The 22,029-nt window shown below is 42.2% G+C and overlaps 2 protein-coding genes across 2 annotated transcripts in view; one reads left to right on the plus strand and one right to left on the minus strand.

The window, feature by feature from the left end:
* tcf12 (transcription factor 12) overlaps positions 1–12,362 on the minus strand; it is a gene marked incomplete at its 5' end in the record, with an annotated part of 86,877 nt that extends 74,515 nt beyond the window's left edge. Inside the window, 3 exons of the mRNA XM_083651054.1 lie at positions 5,421–5,494; positions 11,894–11,966; positions 12,291–12,362. Of these exons, the coding sequence (XP_083507180.1) occupies positions 5,421–5,494; positions 11,894–11,966; positions 12,291–12,362 (219 nt within the window). The remainder of the gene's footprint in view (positions 1–5,420; positions 5,495–11,893; positions 11,967–12,290) is intronic.
* A 7,262-nt stretch (positions 12,363–19,624) lies between these two features.
* The window catches only part of LOC310789059 (zinc finger protein 280C-like), a gene marked incomplete at its 3' end in the record, with an annotated part of 28,525 nt that continues 26,120 nt past the window's right edge, over positions 19,625–22,029 (plus strand). Inside the window, exon 1 of the mRNA XM_083650660.1 lies at positions 19,625–19,758. The remainder of the gene's footprint in view (positions 19,759–22,029) is intronic.

Genomic DNA, 22,029 nt, shown 5'->3' on the forward strand with positions numbered 1-22,029 from the left:
TGCACTGGGCCTAAGCCATATTAAGTGTCAATCAAAGCAGTCAATATTTCCAAAACCCCCGAATGAAAAGAAGAGCCGTGGTCCTTCGTATGCTTGTTGTTTTGCAATATGTGTTCGCTGTATTTTAGATCCCACTATTTGATCCATCTCACAACAAGGTATCTCTCATATTTTATCATCAATATCTACTAGAGGTTGTTTAATGGATGGGGAAGAAACAGTCGGATGCAATCCTACATCATTCCAAGATACCTGCAGCTTAGAAAAAATGCCTTTTTCTCCTGCAGCTTAACACAGTGGCTTTTCCTGACAGTGATCAGCTTCCAGGAGCTTAGGTCTAAATATCGCTCACAGTATGGTTTTTGAAAACTCGGGGGGTCCCACGTAATAAAAGAGACTCTGTCTGTTGCAGTGCTAATCCCAGGCCCTGTGAACATTCTGCTGTGCTCCAGTCAAACACATCTCCCCCAAACTACATCAACTCCCACGAGAGGGACTGAGCAGCAGCGGGCTCGCGTTTCTATAGAGCTATTTTCACCAACTCATACCCTTTGCATTCAACATACGGTAAAGAAAAAAGTAAATCTTATTATCCATCGTTTTTTTTGCGAGTGGATGGTGATGGAGTAATTTCAAAGGCGGTGGAGTCTTGTGCTGTGTCGAGGGAATCCTCCGAGATTCCCTATTATGCTCCTGCCCGGCCCCGCACACTCTGTTAATCACACCATGAACAGATTCAATAACAACAACAGCCCCGCGAGAGGCTCTGGCCAGCTAACACACACGCACAGGCACACACACACGCACACACACACGCACACACACGCACACGCACACACACGCACACACACACACACACACACACACACACACACACACACACACACACACACACAGAGCTAACGTAAGCAGGCAAAAAAAAAAAAACATTTCCTCTCTTCCGCTGCAAATCAACAAGGAAAGCGTTTCAAACTTCCAGCATGTAACAAAATAAAACAAAGGCCCGCTGGTAATGAACAATTGAATCATTCAGCGATAAGTCTGCGTTGATCTTTGCTTCCTTGGTTGTTATGAGTGCTGCCATGAAGCAGGAAAAGGCCTGAAAAGGGGGGGAAGAAAAGAAAAGAAAAGAAAACAAACAGGATAACGGTCAATGCAGGCTCACCGTGTGCGTCAGTGCAACCACACGGTGTGCCTGCTCCTCTGGGACCATCCCATCATCAATCACAGATCCCGTATCATTTCCAAACACCGGTGGCCTACATCTATCGAGATGCTACGCTGTCACCACTGCCACAGGGCGACGTTAGCGCCACTGGCTGAATATAACTCCACAGGGCGACGTTAGCGCCGCCGGCTGAATAACTGTCAGATCAGCGCTGCAGCACGGAGCCCCCCCCCCCCCCCCCCCCCCCGATCACTCGCCGCAATGTTTGAAAAGGCATCTCTTCCACACTCGGCGTCGCGTCGCGTCCCAGGTGAGCGTGTGGCTTGGGAAGCCATGATATGGCCATGATGGATGCGTGCGGGGGCGGGTATCAAGTCGGGGGCAGGGCGCTGGGGGATGTGGGGGTTTGTCCTGCGGGTGGCGCTGGGCACGGCCCTGCCTGTCAAGACCTGCCCCGGCCTGCAGCCACAGCTGCCCAGGATGCAGGCGCTGGCTGGGAGCCAAGGTCAGCGTGGTGGGGCTCCGCTCGCAACTGTTCACAGTCCACTGATCGCACACTCAAACAAGCTCAGGGACGAGACAGAATTCCCTTCATCACAGACTGAAGGATAAAGCGCTCAGGAGGTCTTCTGGGAGATCTGGATAGGACAGATATACTGCGCAGAGCATACTTTTCAAAATAAAATACAGAAAACGGAAATTTGTGAATTAAATTAAATGAATGGCTGTGTTCTCAACTTTGATTCAATTACTGTATTTGAGTCTTGTTTAACAGACGAACAGCATAAAACCAGCCACCGCAAGAGAAATGGTATACATTTCTATTGGCAACTTTTTGACTTTTAACGACATTAGTTTGCTCTCTTTTGCAGTCAAACCAACAGAAATGATGCTTCTCTGTTGCCTCTGCCTTTCGCAAACAAGGGGAAGCAGAAAATGAGATGCAGTACTTGACAGTTAGCACAGCAGAATTCTTAGCATGTCCCCAGTGCTGAGAGTGTCTCCAAAAGGCATTAAGAAATATGCAAGTGACAAATTATAATACAAATAAATAATTTTTGTTGGTTATTAGAAATTCATCATGGAGAGAATGTTACCATTTATGGTAACATTAAACTAAATGAATGAATGTGAGGATTTTAAGAGATTGGCTCTGTTTTCTTTGGCCAAAGTCATCTCACTGAATGTGCGACAGAATAAAACTAGGCAGTAATAGGAATGCTGATTTTGTCCAAAGCAATTTGGTCTCCACTCATACTGTCAACGGTGCCTCAGTGGTTAGCGCTGCTGCCTCACAGCAAGAAGGTCCCGGGTTCGAACCCCGGTCCTTTCTGTGTGGAGTTTGCATGTGGAGTTTGCATGTTCTCCCCGTTAGGGTTATGGGTTAACATAGGGTATGTTAGGGTTAATCCTAATAACATCTAGGCTTGTGGACCCCAGGAAGAATAGCTGTTGCAAGGCTGTAGCTAATGCTGATCCAAATAAAAACTTAAAATTAACTAGATCTAAAAAGCATTATCCCTGCTGTGCTGTGAATTGGAGGCGATACGCTGTGTAATAAACACCCTGGTTGTCTAGGAAAATGTGCATTTTTTTGTATGGACAAAACTAAAATCATTCAAAGTGATTACTGACACTGTCAAGTTTTCATCTGTCGATAGAAAACTTATAATCTTCCATAACCCAAACTATGAGGTATAATAAATGTATCTCTGTGTGTGTGTGTGTGTGTGTGTGTGTGTGTGTGTGTGTGTGTGTGAGAGAGAGAGAGGGAGAGACAGAGCGAGAGAGAGAGAGTGGAGAATGAGTGAGCAGGCGAGTGTTTGCGTGCGCGCCCTATGGAGGTGTGAACAGCTGTGTGCTGGATGACGCCGTGCCTTCCGATGTCAGAAACACTCATTTATATGCACCTGGAGCACAGATATCTGAAGTGTCTCCGTCTTATCATTCAAATCAGGCTGCCTGTGTTACCATAGCCTGTAGATGTTGGTTGGGGAAGGGCACAGAGAAATAAACAAAGTATTGCAGCCCGAGCAGCTCTGACATTTCACTGAATTCTAATAGGAAGTGACAGGAGATTGACATTAAATGAAATGCATACAGGGCATCTAGAACAACCGACGTGTGAGGGACAAACAAACAGACAGGAGAGCTGTTCACATTTCTCACTTAAAACAATAGAGAAATGCAGTTTCAAAAGTGTACAGTTTCTTCTCAATAACTTTATTATTCTATTCCAAATACTGTTCTCAGTACCTTGAAGATACAAGTTCCCTATGGAAACAGGAATAAATTATGTCAAATTAAGTTCTCATTTGACAATCAACATTTTTTAATTACTATTATGGGGGGGGGGATTTTCAATCCAAGTGGAATACAATTTTCCCAATGTTTTTTTTCTCCTTCTTACCTAGTGAAGATCTGTGATCATAAGCAAAATGTCATAATGTAGTAGGGATGCACGATATACCGGCAATATACCATATCATATCAATATCGGCCAATGTTAGTCATTTTTTAATATCGGTATCGGTCCGATGAGCAAATGTTAATATCGGTTATCAGTATTGGCAAAAATCTTAGTTCTGAAAATATGGCCAAGAATAAGTTGGCTCATTTGGGTCGCCCCTGGCTTCATCAAATTTGAATACACCACTGCAATGTCTAAAGAAGCTGAGCATGTGCAAACCATTTCTTAGCAGAGGATTACAATTGGAACACCATCACGTTGCAGCCTGGAGTTCAAGACTCACGTTTGCAGAATATGTTTGCAAACGTGAGCGAGAGACAGGCCAGTGGGCCTTTGGGTCTGCTCACTTCTCTGCCAAATCCAGTTCTAGTGAATTCAATTGAAACTCTGTTAAAAAAAATGCATCAACTGGAGAGTCATTGCAATGGCTTGTCTCACCACTGTTACTTAACAGGCAACTTTCTGTTGCAAAACCCAGAGCTGCTATGCACTCTCTGGCTCGACTGCTTGTTAAAGCTTAAATAATCCAACAGTTTGTCCATAAATCATCCTGTCCTCATCTTGACACCAATTCCCCACTTTACATTGTACTGTTTATGAGCCATGTCAGTATCTCGACGGAGCTGCTTACGTGACTCACAAAAACACTCTTCTTCAGAATACATTAAAACGTTTCCTTATGACCACAGATCTCGCCAAAGATGAAAGAAAAAAGATATTATTTCGTATTGAAAATCCACAGTATTCCCCATTTGAAATATCATTTGAGCCCTGTAGCATAAATATTTAAACAGATCTATGTAATTATTACTCCACAGCTGCAAACTCCCACTATGTTATCATATTCCAGAGCACCAGTATTCCAGTTTCCCCTGACAAATGCTTAACATTTGCGGTTAGATAAAGCAATCCAATGGAATGACAAAATAATTAATTCCACCACCCATCAGATTATGATTGATTAGCCATACATTTAGGTAATACAGGGGGAAATAAGTCAATTACACGTCACACAACATGACTGGTAGTTGGGATAAGGTTGGAATAAAGTATTGTGAATGTAACACTTTGATGTAATGAGTGTTAAAGGGACAGCTCACCTTAAAATCCAAAATCCATATTTTTCCTCTCAGCTGTGGTGCTATTTATCCACCTAGATCGTTTTGTGTTAGTTGCCTGAGTTTTGGAGATATCAGCCCTAGAGATTTCTGCCTTCTCTCAAATACAATGGAACTGGATGGCGGCTTGTGGTGCTCAAAGTGCCAAAAACATACATTTGATAAACTCAACAACAGCAATGTCTCTTTCCAGAAATCATGACCCTGTTACTCAAGATAATCCACAGACCTTGTTATGAGCAGTTTCATGGAGGCACTATTTTCTTTTGACCAAACTACACCCGCTAGCTGCTAGCTAGTTCCTACATGAGACTGCAAAAGAAAATAGTTCCTACATGAAACTGCTCACAACAAAGTCTGTGCATTATATTGAGTAACTGGGTCATGATTTCTGGAAAGAGACATTGCTTTTGAGTTTTTCAAATGTATGTTTTTGGTGCTTCGAGCACCACAAGCTGAGTGTCATCCAGTTCCATTGTATTCAAGAGAAGGCAGACATCTCTGCAGCCGATATCTCCAAAACTCAGGTAACTATCGCAAATTGATATAGATGGATAGCACTACAGGTGAGAGGAACAATATGTATTTTGGATTTTAGGGTGAGCTGTCCCTTTAAATGATGTGCTGTGGACCAGAAAGGCTGTTAAGGTGTGGGCCGTCTTACCCGTGACGACTCATAGGAAGGACTGGACTGGCCACCAGGGGGCCAAGACGCTTGGCTGGGCCGCTCATCCATACCTGTCCACACACAGAGATCCACAACTCAGTCAACAAGTTCAGATCGCTCATTGAAAGTACAATATAGAGACTGGAAGGAGGCAGATTCTCTCTCCCTCTCTCACACCCACGCACGCACGCGGGAACAGGTTCAGAGTGTTTCCCACAGTTTGCCTGAGTAGGTTACATTGGCAGGAGTGCAGGGGGGTAGGGGTGGGCAATATGGCAAAAATATCATATGATGATTTTTTTTCCCCCAGGCAGGATCACGATCCCCAATCTTATCACTATTCGTTTTCATGCTGTTTTTTCTTTTCTTTTTAAGATTATATTTTGGGCATTTTGCCTTTATTCGATAAGACAGTAGGCAGACAGGAAAGGTGGGGATAGAGAGAGTGGATGACATGCGGCAAAAGGACCGCGGGTCGGATTCGACACCAAAATGTCTAATTGCAAAACACCAAATCATCTCTCCATAAGTTTGGCATAAGAGTGATGTGACTGTGCGTGCAGCTTAACCCGTTTCTTGTTTTGTTTTTGTTTTTCCACTGGAAAACAATGAGAAGAGTGAATAATTAATCTGTTCAAAGGTTGAGCTTCATGAGCTAAAAGCCGTTTTTCATCCTGTCATTTCTTTGGCTTTACATAAATCATGGATGAAAATGTGCAACCCTTTACACTTGCGCCTTAAATGTACTAAAGAGCAACTCCAGCTTCATGATTTGGCATTGATATATGACTAGGCTCTATCTAAACAGCTGAGCACTGAAAGTTGTTAAAACACATTTTTAAATGAAAGAAAACCTCTATGTTCCAAAAGTCAAACTGAGAAAATAGATAAACAAATAAAATCAATAACTTCGACCAAATTGCAAAACTTGAACATCTGGCATATGATGACAAATATAATAAGTGCTCTTCAGAATCAAATTTATGTGACCCAGTAAAAAGATATGATGCCTCAATTGTTCTCGCTGTTTGAGACAATATTGTGTTGCAGTAACAGCCCAAGTCCCCATGAACAAAACATAATTGCAGAGAGGGAAAAAGCATCAACATTTTCCAAGTTATTGATTGCCCCAGTTGTAATTTCATTCTGTCTCAGCAAAATGCAATATCATTTGTCCAATTTCACCGTCAAATAAAAAAAGATCAGATTCAAAGAAATTGTGCAGGCTCCATTGAAAAAATGGATATTGCAAGGACTAAACAAAACTTCCAAGGACAAAATGAACTTTTTAATGTCCAATCATCACTCCCCATGCCATGTTCTGGGATGTACAGTCAAATAAAAACACTTGGGTAGTCTAACCTAACCTAACCAAAAACGTCCACCTTGTAAAAAAAGATATGGGGGGGAATTGACTGAGTGGGGTCGGAGGCTGCATGTGGCCCGCGGGCCGTCAGTTGCCCACCCCTGATCTAGACCTACGCCAAAGAATGTTCATTTACATGATTTGGCCTAATATGGATTGAACCTGCCACAGGTACCGCTCTGTGCTTTCTTCACTCTGATATCTTTGACTATGCTGTGTTCAAGCCTGGCAAGCCATTAGAGATCCTCTTTCAACTTTCCTCTAGTGTTAGGCAAAAACCAAAGCTTTCAGACGGCTTAGACGCTTATAACTTAAGTAGGTACCTCTGTAGCATAAAAAAATCACAGAAAAATAAAATGTAATGTTATGTATTTTCAATTCACTATCTGAACAACCTGGTATCTATTTGATTGTAAAAGGGGATATATATAATCAGCAATGCAATAATATGTGGAGGGACTGTATGAAATCTCACAACTAGTCCACTGGATGGGGGAATGCATGGCTGATCAAAACTATTACCATGCAATTAGCATTCAGTTAGCCATTTAGCTATAATGATAAAAAAAAAGGATAAATCATTTTCTCGTTCATAGTGTTAATGTTTACCATTCTTTATGGAACTCATCAATGTACTGTTGTATACTGCATGGCGTTGTAGTCTAACTCCTGCTGATGGTACACTGAGGAAGACAATTACTGTCGAAACGTTTGTACCTTGACATCTGCTTTATTAAATGAACAAAAAGGACATTTTGAGAGTGCTGGCCTTTCTTCTCCTTTAAAGATCTTTTTGAGCCGTGCACCCACCGACTGTTTTATCTGTGAGTGTGCTTGCTTTTCCCCCTTTTTCATTAACTCCTGCTGATGCACACTGGGTGCACTTGAAAATAATAGGGCTATTTTCATTTGTTGTGGGCATTGGCCTAAAAACCGTAACCCTCCCTCGATGCACAGGGTGCTTTCTTGTCAGATTTTGGTGCCCCCTGCGTGCTGAGGCTCCCCGTCACCTGGAATGTGAAACACCCGTAGTGGCCAAGAGAGGTGACTTGTACCTCCTGGCTGGTGCTTCATCTCCAAAACTCTTCCACCAAGGACACAGCTTCACTAACTTTCTCTCTTCATTTTTTAGTTTAACTTTCTGGATTTCTGCTTAGGTTGGGTTTTCTGCTCGTCCCTTTTGGACAGAATTAGTTGGCACCTAGCCATGAAAGGCTCTATAGTAGTTACAGTAGATTTGCTTTAGGTGAAATAGGAAATCACGACTACATTTATGACGTTCGTATTTCTTTAGGGTAAAGACAAATGAAAGAAATTCAACATTTGTATCTGTTAGATACATTTACAGTTCTACAGCGGCGTATCTTCAGTTTGTCAATGACGAGAAATGAGATCAAGTTAAATAGATCAAGACGTGGCAATGAAGATCTGATAGATCTGATAGAGCAGTGATACTCAACTTGCGGCCCACGGGCCACATTTCTTTTTTCTTTTTTTTACAGTGCACCTGAACGCAACATGCAAGATACCCGCTGAATAAGTGTCCAAATGTCATGTCATTCTGGCCAATACTCCACTTCTGTTATAGCATTTCAGTCTGGAATATGGATTATCTTTCAATAATCTATGATTTAGCTGCTAAATTTGTCAAATACCGCCGTCTGCTCGCTACCCAGGCACTTATGTATGTACTTAACCTAACTTAACCTAACTAACTATCCGGTGTGCACAACATTGTCAGACTAAACTCCGGCTGACACCCCAAAAACCTACTATCGGCTACATAAAGATTTATATTGTTTGTTTATTAACTGGCCCCTGGCCTTCTATCATTTCACGAAAGTGGCCCCCGGGCAAAGCAAGTTGAGTATCCCTGTGATAGAGCATAGCATACTTTAGTGTACACAAACAGCAGCACCTCCCCACCCCCCCCCCCACCCCCGGGCCCTGTGGGCCCCCAATTCAGCGCAGCACAGTACGTCACACAGGAAGACTATGTTCAGAATTAATGAAATACTTCTGATGAGAACCTGCAACAAAACCAAGCATTGCACAGCTTAAGCTTAACTGACAGCATGCAAAAAAGGAGGCTATTTCAGGTTGTTTCCTTACAATGACACCACAATGATCTCATGCCAGATGTGCAAGCGAGGGCTGCAGCCCCTCATTGGGAAGACTGTAGGTGAGGAGAGTTGGCTAACTGTTCACCTGGATATAGATTCCAATAAATAAATGCTAATAAATAAATAAATAAATAAATAAATAAATAAATAAATAAGTAGTAAATGCAACAAAGCATACAAAATTAATTCAATTAATTCTAAAGATACAGTAACAGATTGCCCACTTTTGGGCGATGTGCAAACAGGCGCTCACTTTTTGGCACATCATTTTCTAACCCTATCGGCAGAATAAGACCCAACAAGAACATGATAGTTCATGTTTGAAATTGGCTTAAGGAATAATGGCTTAAGTGAAGGGAAAATTGGAAGAGCCTCCCTCCTGTCTCCAGGCTGCTGCTCGTGCTGCGGAGGCTGACGTGGTCCCAGCAGAAGCTGTCATGGTGAGGGAGATCACAAAGGCTTGACCAACCTTAGGATTCGCTCAAGTCCCAGAGGGAACTTTGGCTTCAACTACAATTGAGCTTTCACATGAGTTTGATAGCTACTGTCGCCCCTGAGCACTAAGAGAAGGTTTAGAAGAAATGTAGAGAACGCTCTGGAGCATTTTATTCTGACAAGTGTTGGTCATTCAAATTGTAAATACAGTAAAATGACATACTTAGTTATTTTTCGTATTTTTCAATGACTGGAACAAAAAAAAAATATTTCCAGATTTTCCCACGATGCATGGGAATGCTGGACAAAATTAGCTGCATTTTGGGTGCACTGCACATGTGTATTTATTTATTCAGGAACAAATGAACGTTGTTGTCTATATGTTGCGACAGATAAAGTAGTGCATGTTGCCTTCCAAACATGCAGATCCACAAGCACTTGGAATAGAGTTAGAAAAGTGTCAAGTTTGATTGGAGTTCTACAACAAATTTGAAAACTCTAATAAGAAACCGTTTGTGATGATGAAAATTCATTGAGGAAATGAACCAAAAGCAGGTTGCTGTGGAAACTGGTAGAAATACCATATTTACACCTAAAAGCACCCAAATTTAAACTTTGTTACATTTCTAAAGGACGAGGTTGAATGGTCACCTGACAATACGCTGCTATAACAATGAGCTGTGGCTGTAACAGACAATTCTCCTGACAGTCTCAGATTCTTTTCTATCACGCACAAAAAGCACCGTGCTGATGCTGGTCTATTTTGGAAGCCAGCGAGTGCACGTCGCAGCCCAAAAGGTGGCGAGTCACATGATGTCTGTACCATACTAAGGCACAGAGCATACAGCAAAGCTTGCTCAGTGCAGTTCCTGGACTGGACCACATACATTCTTGAGAGGTGGCACAGGGAAGCTTATACTGCAGCACCATAAACAAAAATGTTTTACTACTGCATGCAATCAGGTTTTGAAAGCATTTTTTGCATCATTTAATCATTGTGTAATCTGCAAAGTATTACTGCAACTCATGTCTGTTTGTAGAAATGTGTGTGCGTGTGTGTGTGTGTGTGTGTGTGTGTGTGTGTGTGTGTGTGTGTTGTTTTTATTTCCTTCAGTGCACTGTCTTTAAAAATCAGCTTCAAGCGACCCTCTCTCAGGTCAAGAAACATGCCATTGCAAATCTGTATATTGTGGGATATTCTCTCACATCTAAAGCAGCACATTGCTTAAAACTCTGTTACTATAACTTATGAAGCATGAAAATAAAAAACAACAACATCAACCAGAACAACTATGACATTTTGTTATGAATGCATTATAGCCAACGTATTATGTGTGAACCTCAGGAAGGCACAACTTCAAAATCCACATCAGCTGGAACACCACAATTCCTTGCCATTTGAAGTGTTTACTTGAGTTGTTAAGTTTTCTCAAATTCACCCTCACAGATCTCTAGTTTCTTTGTCTTTTTGTTCAGTTTCCACTAAATGTGTGTCCTTCGTTTCACAGATAACGGAATACAACAAGTCTTTGTGGATGTACACAAAACATGCTTTCACACAACATAATGCTTGATTGTTGCCTTTCTCTAGTAGCACATCAGACAATAGATGTGCTTTGGATGGATGTCGTGAAGCATTTAAAGCGAGGAAGTGATCCACAAAAGCAGGGAATTGAAATGCTTGTTATCATAACACAAACCAGACGCCAGCTTGTTTGGCAATAAAAGATGCTCACAGTTAAAAGCCCAGCGACTACGATCACCTTCTGAAGGAAAACACCGTTAGATCAGTGTGTATAAAGGACTATGTGAAGGATGAAGCCATTACGGATGGCTGTTATTTGTACAAAATCCCTTTCCACTGTGTGTGAAATAACTCTTGGAGAGGATGCACTGAAATTCACAAAAACCTCCAAATGTTCAGAAAAATCTTATTCAGAAACATTACATAACCTATAGTCACAAACATGTCTCTGAGACACCTCATAGCAAATCCTGGTAAGAAGAACACACTGAATTGCCTCAGATTTTCTTTGCTGCACTGACATTGACGTCATAACCATGATCAAAGTAAAATGTGCACGATTAATTTATGGTGGTAAGCTAAAATATGGGGCTAACATGATCAATTGCACTGACTGCACCATGATGGTAGTTAGATCAATAAACCATTTACAAACGTCCACAGCCTAAACATTCTTTGTTCCACATCTTTACAACAGGACTCCCCACTCTTCCAGTCTTCCAGGTGGAGGGCTCATGTTTCAAGCACCAGATGTGTACAGTGCACACACGCGTCACACAGAGGTGGGAAATGAACCCCCTTTGCTTCGCCCTCCATTAAATAAGCCCAAACCCCATCTAAGCAGCAGAGGTACAAGTCACCAAAACCCCATCTAAGCAGCAGAGGTACAACTCACCAAACCCCCATCTAAGCAGCAGAGGTACAAGACAAGTCAGTAACCAATAACTGATTTTGAAAAGCAGATTTATGAGACATGCAAACAGGGATGGAGAGTGACTGTCTGCATTATAACAAATCCTACCTGATGCACTGAACTGACTGCTTCCAAGGGTGGTAGGTCTGTTTTTCCCACCGTTTACAGGTGGAGAGAACATCTAAAAGGAAAAATGTGATTTTACACACTGTGCAATAAAAGTGAAGTATTCAGAATAACAATTCCATCAGTACTTCATGCACGCAAAGATCTTTAACAATAAAGAATAGCTGGTAGAAAATATAATCACAGAATTCAAATCATTGTCGAAACTGTTAGTAGCCTATACCTGCCTCTGCCTGCCCTGACATAACAGAAGCACTGCTTTGAATAAATCAATTAGACATGATTTAGCCTATTTGGTTTTAATAACTCTATGCCCTCAAAAACTAAAGCTATGGTAACGTTAGCAAGACGTAAAACTGAGAGTGAAACGTCTTCTTACCGCACTAAAATCCAGCAAGTCACTTAATTCCTTGTCTGTTCCAACAGCGGCAACCCGCTGCTGAGGATTCATCCTTGCGATGTAAAAACCTGTAGAGAACACAGTCAGTCCATCCATTGATTAGGTTACATTGCTGATTTGTTTCACAGGTGATCGGCACTAGAAATGCGTCTCGTGGATGCAGAATAAAGACAGCCACAGTTGTAACGTTACTTCAAGTTGTTTGCGGGATCCCATGTGAAACAGCTAGATAACATAATTGATCAAACGGTGTCAACATTTTCGTCGCACAGCTTTGCCCCCCCCCCCCCCCGTACAGTCAGTCAGCTGAATGAACTGATGAAAGATAAACAGCTTTGATGGGAGCGCTCTGAATGGATGGCAGAGCTTGTGACAGCCAAGACCCGCATGCACCATCGCAGTGTTTCTGGCGCGTTGACAAAGATAAATGCAACTCACTTATTAGGCTTGCGCCGCTGACTATGTTTAAGTTTATTTTAGCAAACAATTGCAGTTAGATAACGTTAGTGCACTTGACATTAGCTGAGCTATAGCCAACAACCTGCAGTTGATTCGTATGGATTGATTGGACACACTAGCAAGCTGCAAGAGGCTGCAACGCTTTTACGCAATGGTGAGCAGAGAAGAGAGTGGCACTGTACTTACGAGTGAAATATGAAAATACATCTTGGTTAAAGGTAACGTTAAGTTAAAAAAAATTATATTGCAAATGATAATCCCAGCTCCAGACTGACTGGCGTAACGTTAATGATGGTCTTTCGCAACTCCCAACTTCTTTCACCAGTCCGAAAAAGCTTTTGGCAAACTCCCATAAATATTTTACCTTTTATCCGAGTAAAATTCCGACTAGGGTGTTCGGGGTGTGGCAGTAGAAGCCTTGTTTTCTTACAATACGCCTCAAAATAGCGAAATAGTGGTTTATGCAGCGATACCTGGAAAAATATCCTCTATATATCAGTTACGAGTTTCCCTTAGGCAGACATTTTTGCTTTGCCTCAGCACCACGATGACATGCGTTATTGTATCCCTCCGCCGACAACAGGGACATGATTTCCCCATTGGAGGTCCCACACACGCTACACAGGAGATGCTGTGCGCACACACACAGCCCGGGGTTTACACTGTTTATTCCTGCTTCGTCACGTTTAAAGGGACATTTCACCCCGTATTATAGATGCTCTCTGTTTTGTCGTCCCTATCATGTAATGGATTGAAGCACCGAGGATATCTTTTTATTTGAATGCATGAAAAATGGCTTATTCAATTTAAGTTACACAACTCAACTTGAGAATTGTAGTTTTAGTTTGCCAACTGTTTTCAAAAGTAGCCATTTCACAGGTGTTTGAGTGATCAGTTATTTTTCATGTTAGCCTACTACAAAAAGTAGTTTTTAGCTACTGTAGCTTATTATTATCTGTGCAAATACATGAATTGTATCCCCCTGCAATAATTTCACTGTCTTCACCCAGCAACTCCAGTAAAAAAAATCAGCCCTCCTCTGTGTTTTAGACAGGTGTGTAGTGCTATCTGGAGAACTGGGGGAGCACACCTATGGAACAACCCACCCCCCACCCACCTGTTTTACTCTTGTAAAAACAAACCCTTGGAGAAAAGTGTGGGAGCTCCGCTCCCCTGCGCTACACCCCTGGTTTTATAGCTGTGGTTCTCAAACTTTTTCACATCAAGGACCCCTAAACTGACACAAATTAGACCACAGAGCCATTTGATAAGATTTTGTCCCAGGGTCCCCCATCTGATCAGATTCTACCTTTTGTGATGACCCTGGGTGCACCTGGGCCGGTGACGGTGTACTCACTTGTTAAGAAAGAACACATTCAGGCTCTATCCTTCCTCGCCAATGCACATTTTGTTCTGTTAGTTTGTTTAATGTTGTTTGTGTTGTCTGTCTAGTTAGGCCTATTTCCCCTTAATTTTAGTTAAGTTAGTTAGTGTCTTGGGATGCAAGACAAATTTTGAACTTTGTCCGACAATCTAACAAATTATTTTTAATTTGTACTTTGGTGTATGACTCCCCTCACTTGTTACTTCCTTGAGCCGGGTTGTAACATATGGGGAGATTCATACACCAAAGTAAAAGTTAAAACAATAATTTATTAACTAAAACTAAGGGAAAAAAACTGGACAACACAAACTACATTAAACAAAAAAATAAAAGTGCATCGGCGAGGAGGGAAAGAGACTGAAAGGTCTGAAATTCTTCTGAAAGGAACACTGACTATTTTCAACCAGCTTTGTGTCATTACAAAAATCAGTCGTATAACCAAAAACTACATGCATTCATTTAGTTTGACAGTTATTGAGAGTTGATTTGAATTAAAGACCCTGGCAAGCAACATGTTTGAGGTTGGAGTGGGCGGTACTTAGGGCTCATTATGGTACAACCTTATCCCATCAGAAAAATGTACAATTTAGCAAAGCTCTCAGTTGCCTGTCAAACCTGAGACGATACTCTACTACTACATACTATACTACATTCGGCATTTGCCAGGCCAGGGACTGTGACTCGCTCTTGAGCTCCAGTGTGCCCAGGGAAATGTATTTGGGGGGGGTCCCTGCCTGCCATGATCAGGCTTTGCTCCAGCTCACAAGCGATTGAAAGATCTCAGAAAGATGTAACTTGGGACCAGATTTAAACACGCCTTGAAAGTAATCAGCAAATATTAAAATCTGTTCAAAAACTCTCTCAATGTGGAGAGCTTAAACAAACAGTGGTCACGTGTCTTTAGTCTTGATCAATAACCTGATAGCAGACACTGAACTGAAGGCTTGTCAAATATGATATTATTAGGCTACAGTAACCTAATAACTGTGGGATGGATGATACGAACTTTTGTCTTTTATCAGTAAAACTCAATTTTTTTTATGTATGTCCTAATCAGATATAAATCACCGAAAGCGACTAAACTATTCGATAGGCAGGAGTTTGTCAAGATGTGTTGAGGGCCTTCAGTTTAGTCAACTCTGGCAAGCAATGCTACAACAGTGACATCACAGCCACTGTCAACTGGAGAACATAACAGCCAATAGAGGTGTTGAGGATGAATTAAGCTATGTGTCGGTATATACAAAAAACCTGCAGCACTTGAACATTTTTCCTTTTGTTCAGTCATCGTCTGAGTAACCACTTCAAATCACTGAGAGCCGTGCAGTAGGTCTACCATGCAAAATCGCATGCCGGATCTACTTTTTCCTCCGCGTTGGTGTTTGGTGAGAGACCAGACCAGTGGACTGCAGCAAAATTAGACTGATAATGGACATTGTTCTGGTGTGAGGATGCAAAAAGTGGGTGGTACTATATGATGATGCAGAAAAGACTCTTTTAGCCTATAAATGTACTGTAGTACTTTTAATGTAAAGTGTCTCCTAGAAGTCTGACACAAAACTTACTTTGATTGGCCATCACCCCCCAGCCCACCACTCCACCCTCTTTATTTATTTAGTTTGAGCTATTTAATTAATTTAATCATTAAAGCAACACTGCTTTGAGGTTCAATTCAAAAGTTTATCAAGACCAGATCTTATGGCTGCTGACTATTTTAGTCATGACTGTAAGTTGTTATCTGTCATATTTCCCAATGTCTACTCTGCTAGCTTTAGCTACACTTAGTTGTGTGTGCCCTGTAATAGAGCTTAACAGTGACCCCCCCCCCCTTTTTACTTTTAGTTTTTGCTCCAAGTTAAATGTTTTATGGTCACTCACGATTCAGTAGGTGGCTGCTTAGCTTGGTTCCAGGCTTGCAGCTCTTTATAACTGCGCAGGTGCAGTTGAGCAATTGTGCCCCATGCTGCGCCGTCCCGCTCTCCAATTATAGTGTGGTGAGATTAGTAGTGAGATAACAGAAATGTGGACTTATATGGACTTAGAAAATGGCATGAAAGAGGGAATTGAAGGTATATTTTACATTTTAAACAATTTTTTTAAATCATAGATCTATGGGAAGCACCTCTGTCTTGTATTATTAATTCCAGACTGCCACCTGTTGGACAAACTCAAATCACCCTGAACTTGACTGGATGTTCAACAGCCACACTTCAGTAAATAACGTAACAATTACAAATGCAAACAGATTAACAAAATAAAATTGAAATAAAAACGAATGAATGAATAAATAAACCAAAGAAAATAATTGAAATTTAAAAAGTTAATAGGGTTGTTTGTCATCACTGGAGGCACAACATGTACAATTCTTATCAATATCTGGAAATCTAGGATTGAGTACATTATTTGGGTAACTATACGTTGTACAGAATGTTTAATTGAACTTGTGCTTTATTTTGAATTGAGAATACATATGGGGGAAGCCATACTCTTTCCCTATTTATATTTGTGAGAAAGATTTGCCTTGCCTCTGGGACTGACTTTCTGTTTGTTGTGGCACATCTCTTTCATGTTGTTTCTAGATTTAGCATCTCTTTCAGCCAAAACACCAATCTTGACATTGCGTTCATCCATGATACTGAAGTGGCAGTATCTCTTAACTTTCCGAAGTGAGGCAAGGGAGAAAATGAGCAGTAGTGAGAAGTTTTGAGTGGAGAGGTGTGAATTTCAAAGTTACACGATTCTTCTTTATTGAGGTGAAGGAAGGAATCCTTAAGTCGGCTGGCTACCAAGATGAAAACTGATGATAAACTGAGGATCCATTCTAACTGAGGCCAGGCAAGGGAGTGTCCCTAATGGATCTTTTCCGCCCTTTGGCAAATGGTACAAAATGTACCCGCAGCATGAAGTATATCCCACAATCTAACACTCTATGTCATATCACTGATCAAAACAAACATATCAACTGCCTAGATTGGATTACCATGTTTTGATAATTATGTTTATATACAGTTTTTTATCAACTTTCTAAAATGTATTTGCACAATATGACACACACACACACGCACACACAAGCATGCGCACGCGCACACACACACACACACACACACACACACACACACACACACACACACACACACACACACACACACACACACACACACGCACACACACACACACACACATACACACCCTCATCACCATACTCATTTTTGCAATGATTTACTGTAGCCCAGTGGTTCCCAACCTTAGGGTCGCGACCCTAAGTGGGGTCATCTGTTTTTTTGTTTTTGTTTGTTTGTTTGTTTTTTACATTACACACATAGTGTGTGTGTATGTGTTTGTGTGTGTGTGTGTGTGTGTGTGTGTGTGTGTGTGTGTGTGTGTGTGTGTGTGTGTGTGTGTGTGTGTGTGTGTGTGTGTTTTAGTTCTGAGTTTAAAGTGATAATCTCTAAGATTTCAGTTTTGTTCTCTTGGGTGACACCTATGGCGATGAATGGTAATTGCAGGTGAGATCCAAACTTGCATTATGTGACATTAGACATGACTAAGTAATGTCACATAATGCAACGGGATGATTCCTTATTTTAAGGGACGGCTGGCAACCCTACGTCTTGCGTCAGCGAGAGTTTCCGCATCTGATCTATTTTTGCAGCCAGGCATGAAGTCAGTACAAGTCAGTACAAGTTGTGAAAACAGCACTTCTGGTGTGAATGGCCAGGCTCCTGCTCGCTTGACGCTTCCATGATGCGCTGCGTCAGATACGTTTTCAGTGTGTCTGGGCTGTAACCAATAGTTAGCTTCTTCTGTTATCCTTCCGGCCCTAATATAATACAACTTCTTTCCCTAGTGTTGACTTTCTCACTTACTGTATGTGTTTGTAAGTTAACTCTGGCTATGCAGGGGTAAAGATTACAATTTGACTCACTGGTCTTTATCTTCTTGCCTCCTGCCGCTGCTCGGTCTGACGTGGGCCTCCAACTCTGATACGGGACACTGGCTCCACTCAGTTCTGTAGCTCGGCCTTTGGCTTGGATCAGCTCCAGCTTCGTCCATGCTGATTTTGCAGTTCAAGGGATGTGTGAGAACCCCGACTTCATTAGGGAAACAACGTGTTGGCTAATTATATTTCCCAACCATATTCGCCCTCTGGAGGCTCTCTTGCCTTTTGACCAATCACGTAGGGATAGTCATTTGCATGCACTTCAGCCAATAGCATTACGTCCGCCTGCATAAATACTCAGGCCACGCTCTGAAATCTCATAGCCTACGCGCCAATTCAATGACGATATGGATCTTGGATCTTCACTACTGCTTCCAGTATCGGCTCCAGCACACGACCTGGTGCCGTCGAAGAGCTGTGTACCCACCACTTCCCTGTCACTTGGAGTGCTTCCATCTCCGGATGGCCAATGTTGATGACAACATGCCACCAGCGATGATGAAGATCTTCCAGCTCTAGCTAAACAGCTTCTTCCAGCTCTAGCTAAACAGCTTTGGGTGCTGGTAGATGGGCTGATGATCTGCTAGCTCAAGTTAGCAGGTCAAAAGACGGGAATGTGACAACACCTGACCTCAAACGCACTTAACGTTACCTTGCGCCTTCTTCTTTCTTCTTTTTCTATTGTTTTTGAAGTGGACCTCATTATGTCCTGTAGTTATTTGTATTCAGAAAGAGCAAGCGCAACAAACGTTTTCCTGGAGACATCCATCTTGGTTTTCCTCAAACCAGACTTGTGTGACTGAACGCTGTCAACTCGGATGCGACATCATTCAACTGGGAAATCCCTAGTTCCCAATACAAATGGAATGTGCTCTGTAGACTATGTATCTCCAGCACTGATCTACAGAGCCAGAGACCTGGAAATTTAAGGGGGAGGTTGCACCCATTTAGGAGACCGGAAGGATTGGGGATTCTAGAGCAGGTAAGACATCTGTTCAGATGTGCGTTTACTGCGGGGGTTAAATCCCTGATCGTGTGTCTGCCTGGGCTAGGCTAGCAGATAAATGCTAACTATGCTGAATGAAAGGGAAGATGTACCCCGACCACACCCCCAGCCAGCTACCCCAGCGTTTATGACGAGAAAACCTATGCATTCCAGACAACTTGGAGGATGGAATTTCCCAGTTGAAATTTCCGATTCACGACCACCAAGCGTATCAGGTGCACAACGCTGTTGTGTGTTGAGTGACACCAGATAACTGATTCTCCATTAGACCCCCCCCCCCCCCCCGCACACAAGCAGGAACTGCGACTTGGAGTGGCGTTCCAGTGTAGGCTACTTTTTCTAGTAGGAGGTCCTCAGACTTGTCTGGAACGCGCTGAGGTGGTTATGTCGGCGAAGCCAGGAAGTACTACAAAAAATACAGGAAATAGTAAGGGCACTGGGCTGTCTGGCGCCTTGTCCTGCTCGCACTGATTGGTCCAGCCAAGGATAGTGGCTTCTTCCTCCGCCTCGGCCCCAATGCTCGGCCCAGCTAAATAACATACTTGTATCTGTCGAATTCACATTCCCAGCCCCAACTGAACATCACCATCTCCGGGCGATTGCATGAACGGCGATCGATAGGCTTTACCTTGTACCCTGGAGGTTGGGTGTGAGCGAGGTAAGCTAATGCTAACGAACGCAGTCTTTTGTCCAGGTGCAGTCAGACCGAGACACGGAAAACGCACTGGACTTGTTGGCTAACGTAGCTAACGCGGTTACATGCTGCCACTCCGACGTGCTGCCACTCCGACGTTCTGCCACTCCGAAATATCGGCACTCAGAAAGGGATCATGTCTATGTTCCCCGGGTTCTATATTCCCCATTTTCCCACGCCAAACCTAACCTCCCCCCATGCCTAAACCTAACCTCCCCCAGACCCTAACCCAAAACCTAACCTCTCCCACCCCCACGCCTAAACCTAAGGTCGGCATTGCGGCTTCTAAGGTGAACGACCGCCAGTCCGAATAATGGAAGTTAACGTTCGGAGTGGCAGGGCTTCGGAAAGGCAGACAGTTACCCGTAGCTAACGCTAATGATCGGGAATCCTTTGCAATGTAACGACACTATAACATAACATGTGAACTCGGTTTGAATCTGAAACAAATTATTAACGTTATGTCGTTCGAGAGGCGTTTAAACCCCGCCTCAAACTGCTACGTTTGCAGAGAACGAACGTTTTGAAGTGTTGTGCACAAGCAAGCTAACACTCGGCTAATGCATTGGTAAACATGAGATAGCTAGGGTAACATTTTGCTAGCTAATGGCGGCGTTTTGTCATGTCAATGTATTTGGGGTTTGTGTGACAATTTGATTGTCTATTGTGGCTCTAAATGAAGAGAACTAGAGAAGACATCTTTGATTAGCGTTAGAGGTTTTACAGTTGCGCCAGAAATCTCCTAGCAACAACCACAGCTGTCGCCATCTTGGATGGCGTGTGCGCAAATAATACAAATAAATATTTCTGTCTTCAAGTGGGCCCGTGTTTGCCGTGAATACGAGACCGGAAGTCGTGTACACGACGGCATTCAAGTGGTCACGTCGTGAACATGCGCAGTTGACTAGAAGCTACTGAGGCTAACAATTTAGCTAACACTAGCTAGCGAGCGTCTAACTACGTTAATGCAGCAAATGCAAAGGCATAATAACAGGGAAAAAGACTGGAGAATATCAACATGTTCCTCAGACATAAAATGACTATGAAAAGCTCCATACTGCTAAAATGTCAATAATATATTTACTTTCCATCCACCTCCATGGCATCCGCCATTTTGTGAAAACGTCACAAGTTGTGAGCTTCAAAGCTTTCAGAAAAATTCCACATACCAAGTCGTGAATACCACATGAGGGGGCTCTTCAAGTGGATTTATGTGTATTCACGGTAAACACAAGCCCACTTGATCAGGGCATCTGAATAAAGATACAAGTCATGGATGTGGATCAATAATGTACAGCAATGACTGTTATGGCATGACATCTTATAAGTGTGTACAATCTTGATCATTTTAGCATCTATTTTTCCTCAAGCTACACAGCAACTGGAATACAGATCGCCTGCCATTTTGGGTAACTAATGAGCCATTCCTTTTATATTGGGAACTAGGGATATCCCAGTTAAGTGACGTCACACCCGAGTTCAGTCGAGAAACCAGCCAGGGTTATGCTGCATTAATTTATGGAGCTGGCAAGTGGCAAACGCGTAATCTCCGATCTACGTGCGTTCGAGCTTCAAGTCGCAAAACCATGGATGCTAATAGCCGTTAGCCATCTAAGCTAACGGCTAATAACAACATTAATGTATGGGTTTAACTAACTATTGTATTGTATGCTGATTGGTCTGAAAGCTTACTATTAGGGATGCACGATATGGATTTTTTCAACTGATACGATAACCGATAAATAGCTGCTTCTCCTGCCGATAACCGATACCGATAACTGATAATTATTTTAATATTATTATTATAATAAAAAAAAATATATATATATATTTTTTAAAGTTTTTAACCTGTATTTTATGCACACCTGGGGTTAAAAAAGGGTTAGGGTAGATGTATGGATGTAGTGAGCATAGCTCTGACCTAACCAAATCTACTAGATCACTGTGAACGCAAAACAAAGAAAACTTTTGATATAATATGATTGTTTTAATAAAGTGTATCACTCAAGTCAATACAAAAATAAAGGCTTTTATAGAACGGAAAGCCAAGCTGCTTAGTCTGCAGATAAAACACAATGACAAAAGGCATAGAAATTTAGACTCTTATTGTCATGTTACTGATCTGTGTCGTTTCACTTTTTAGTACTGAAAAATGCTGCCACCACATTAAAGAAAAGACACAATGTGATGTTGACTGACTGATGCTTTTTATGTAGCGTAATGTGCGCGATTTCA

The sequence above is a fragment of the Poromitra crassiceps genome, assembly GCF_964638095.1.
Source record: "Poromitra crassiceps genome assembly, chromosome: 14".
Lineage (NCBI taxonomy): Eukaryota > Metazoa > Chordata > Actinopteri > Beryciformes > Melamphaidae > Poromitra > Poromitra crassiceps.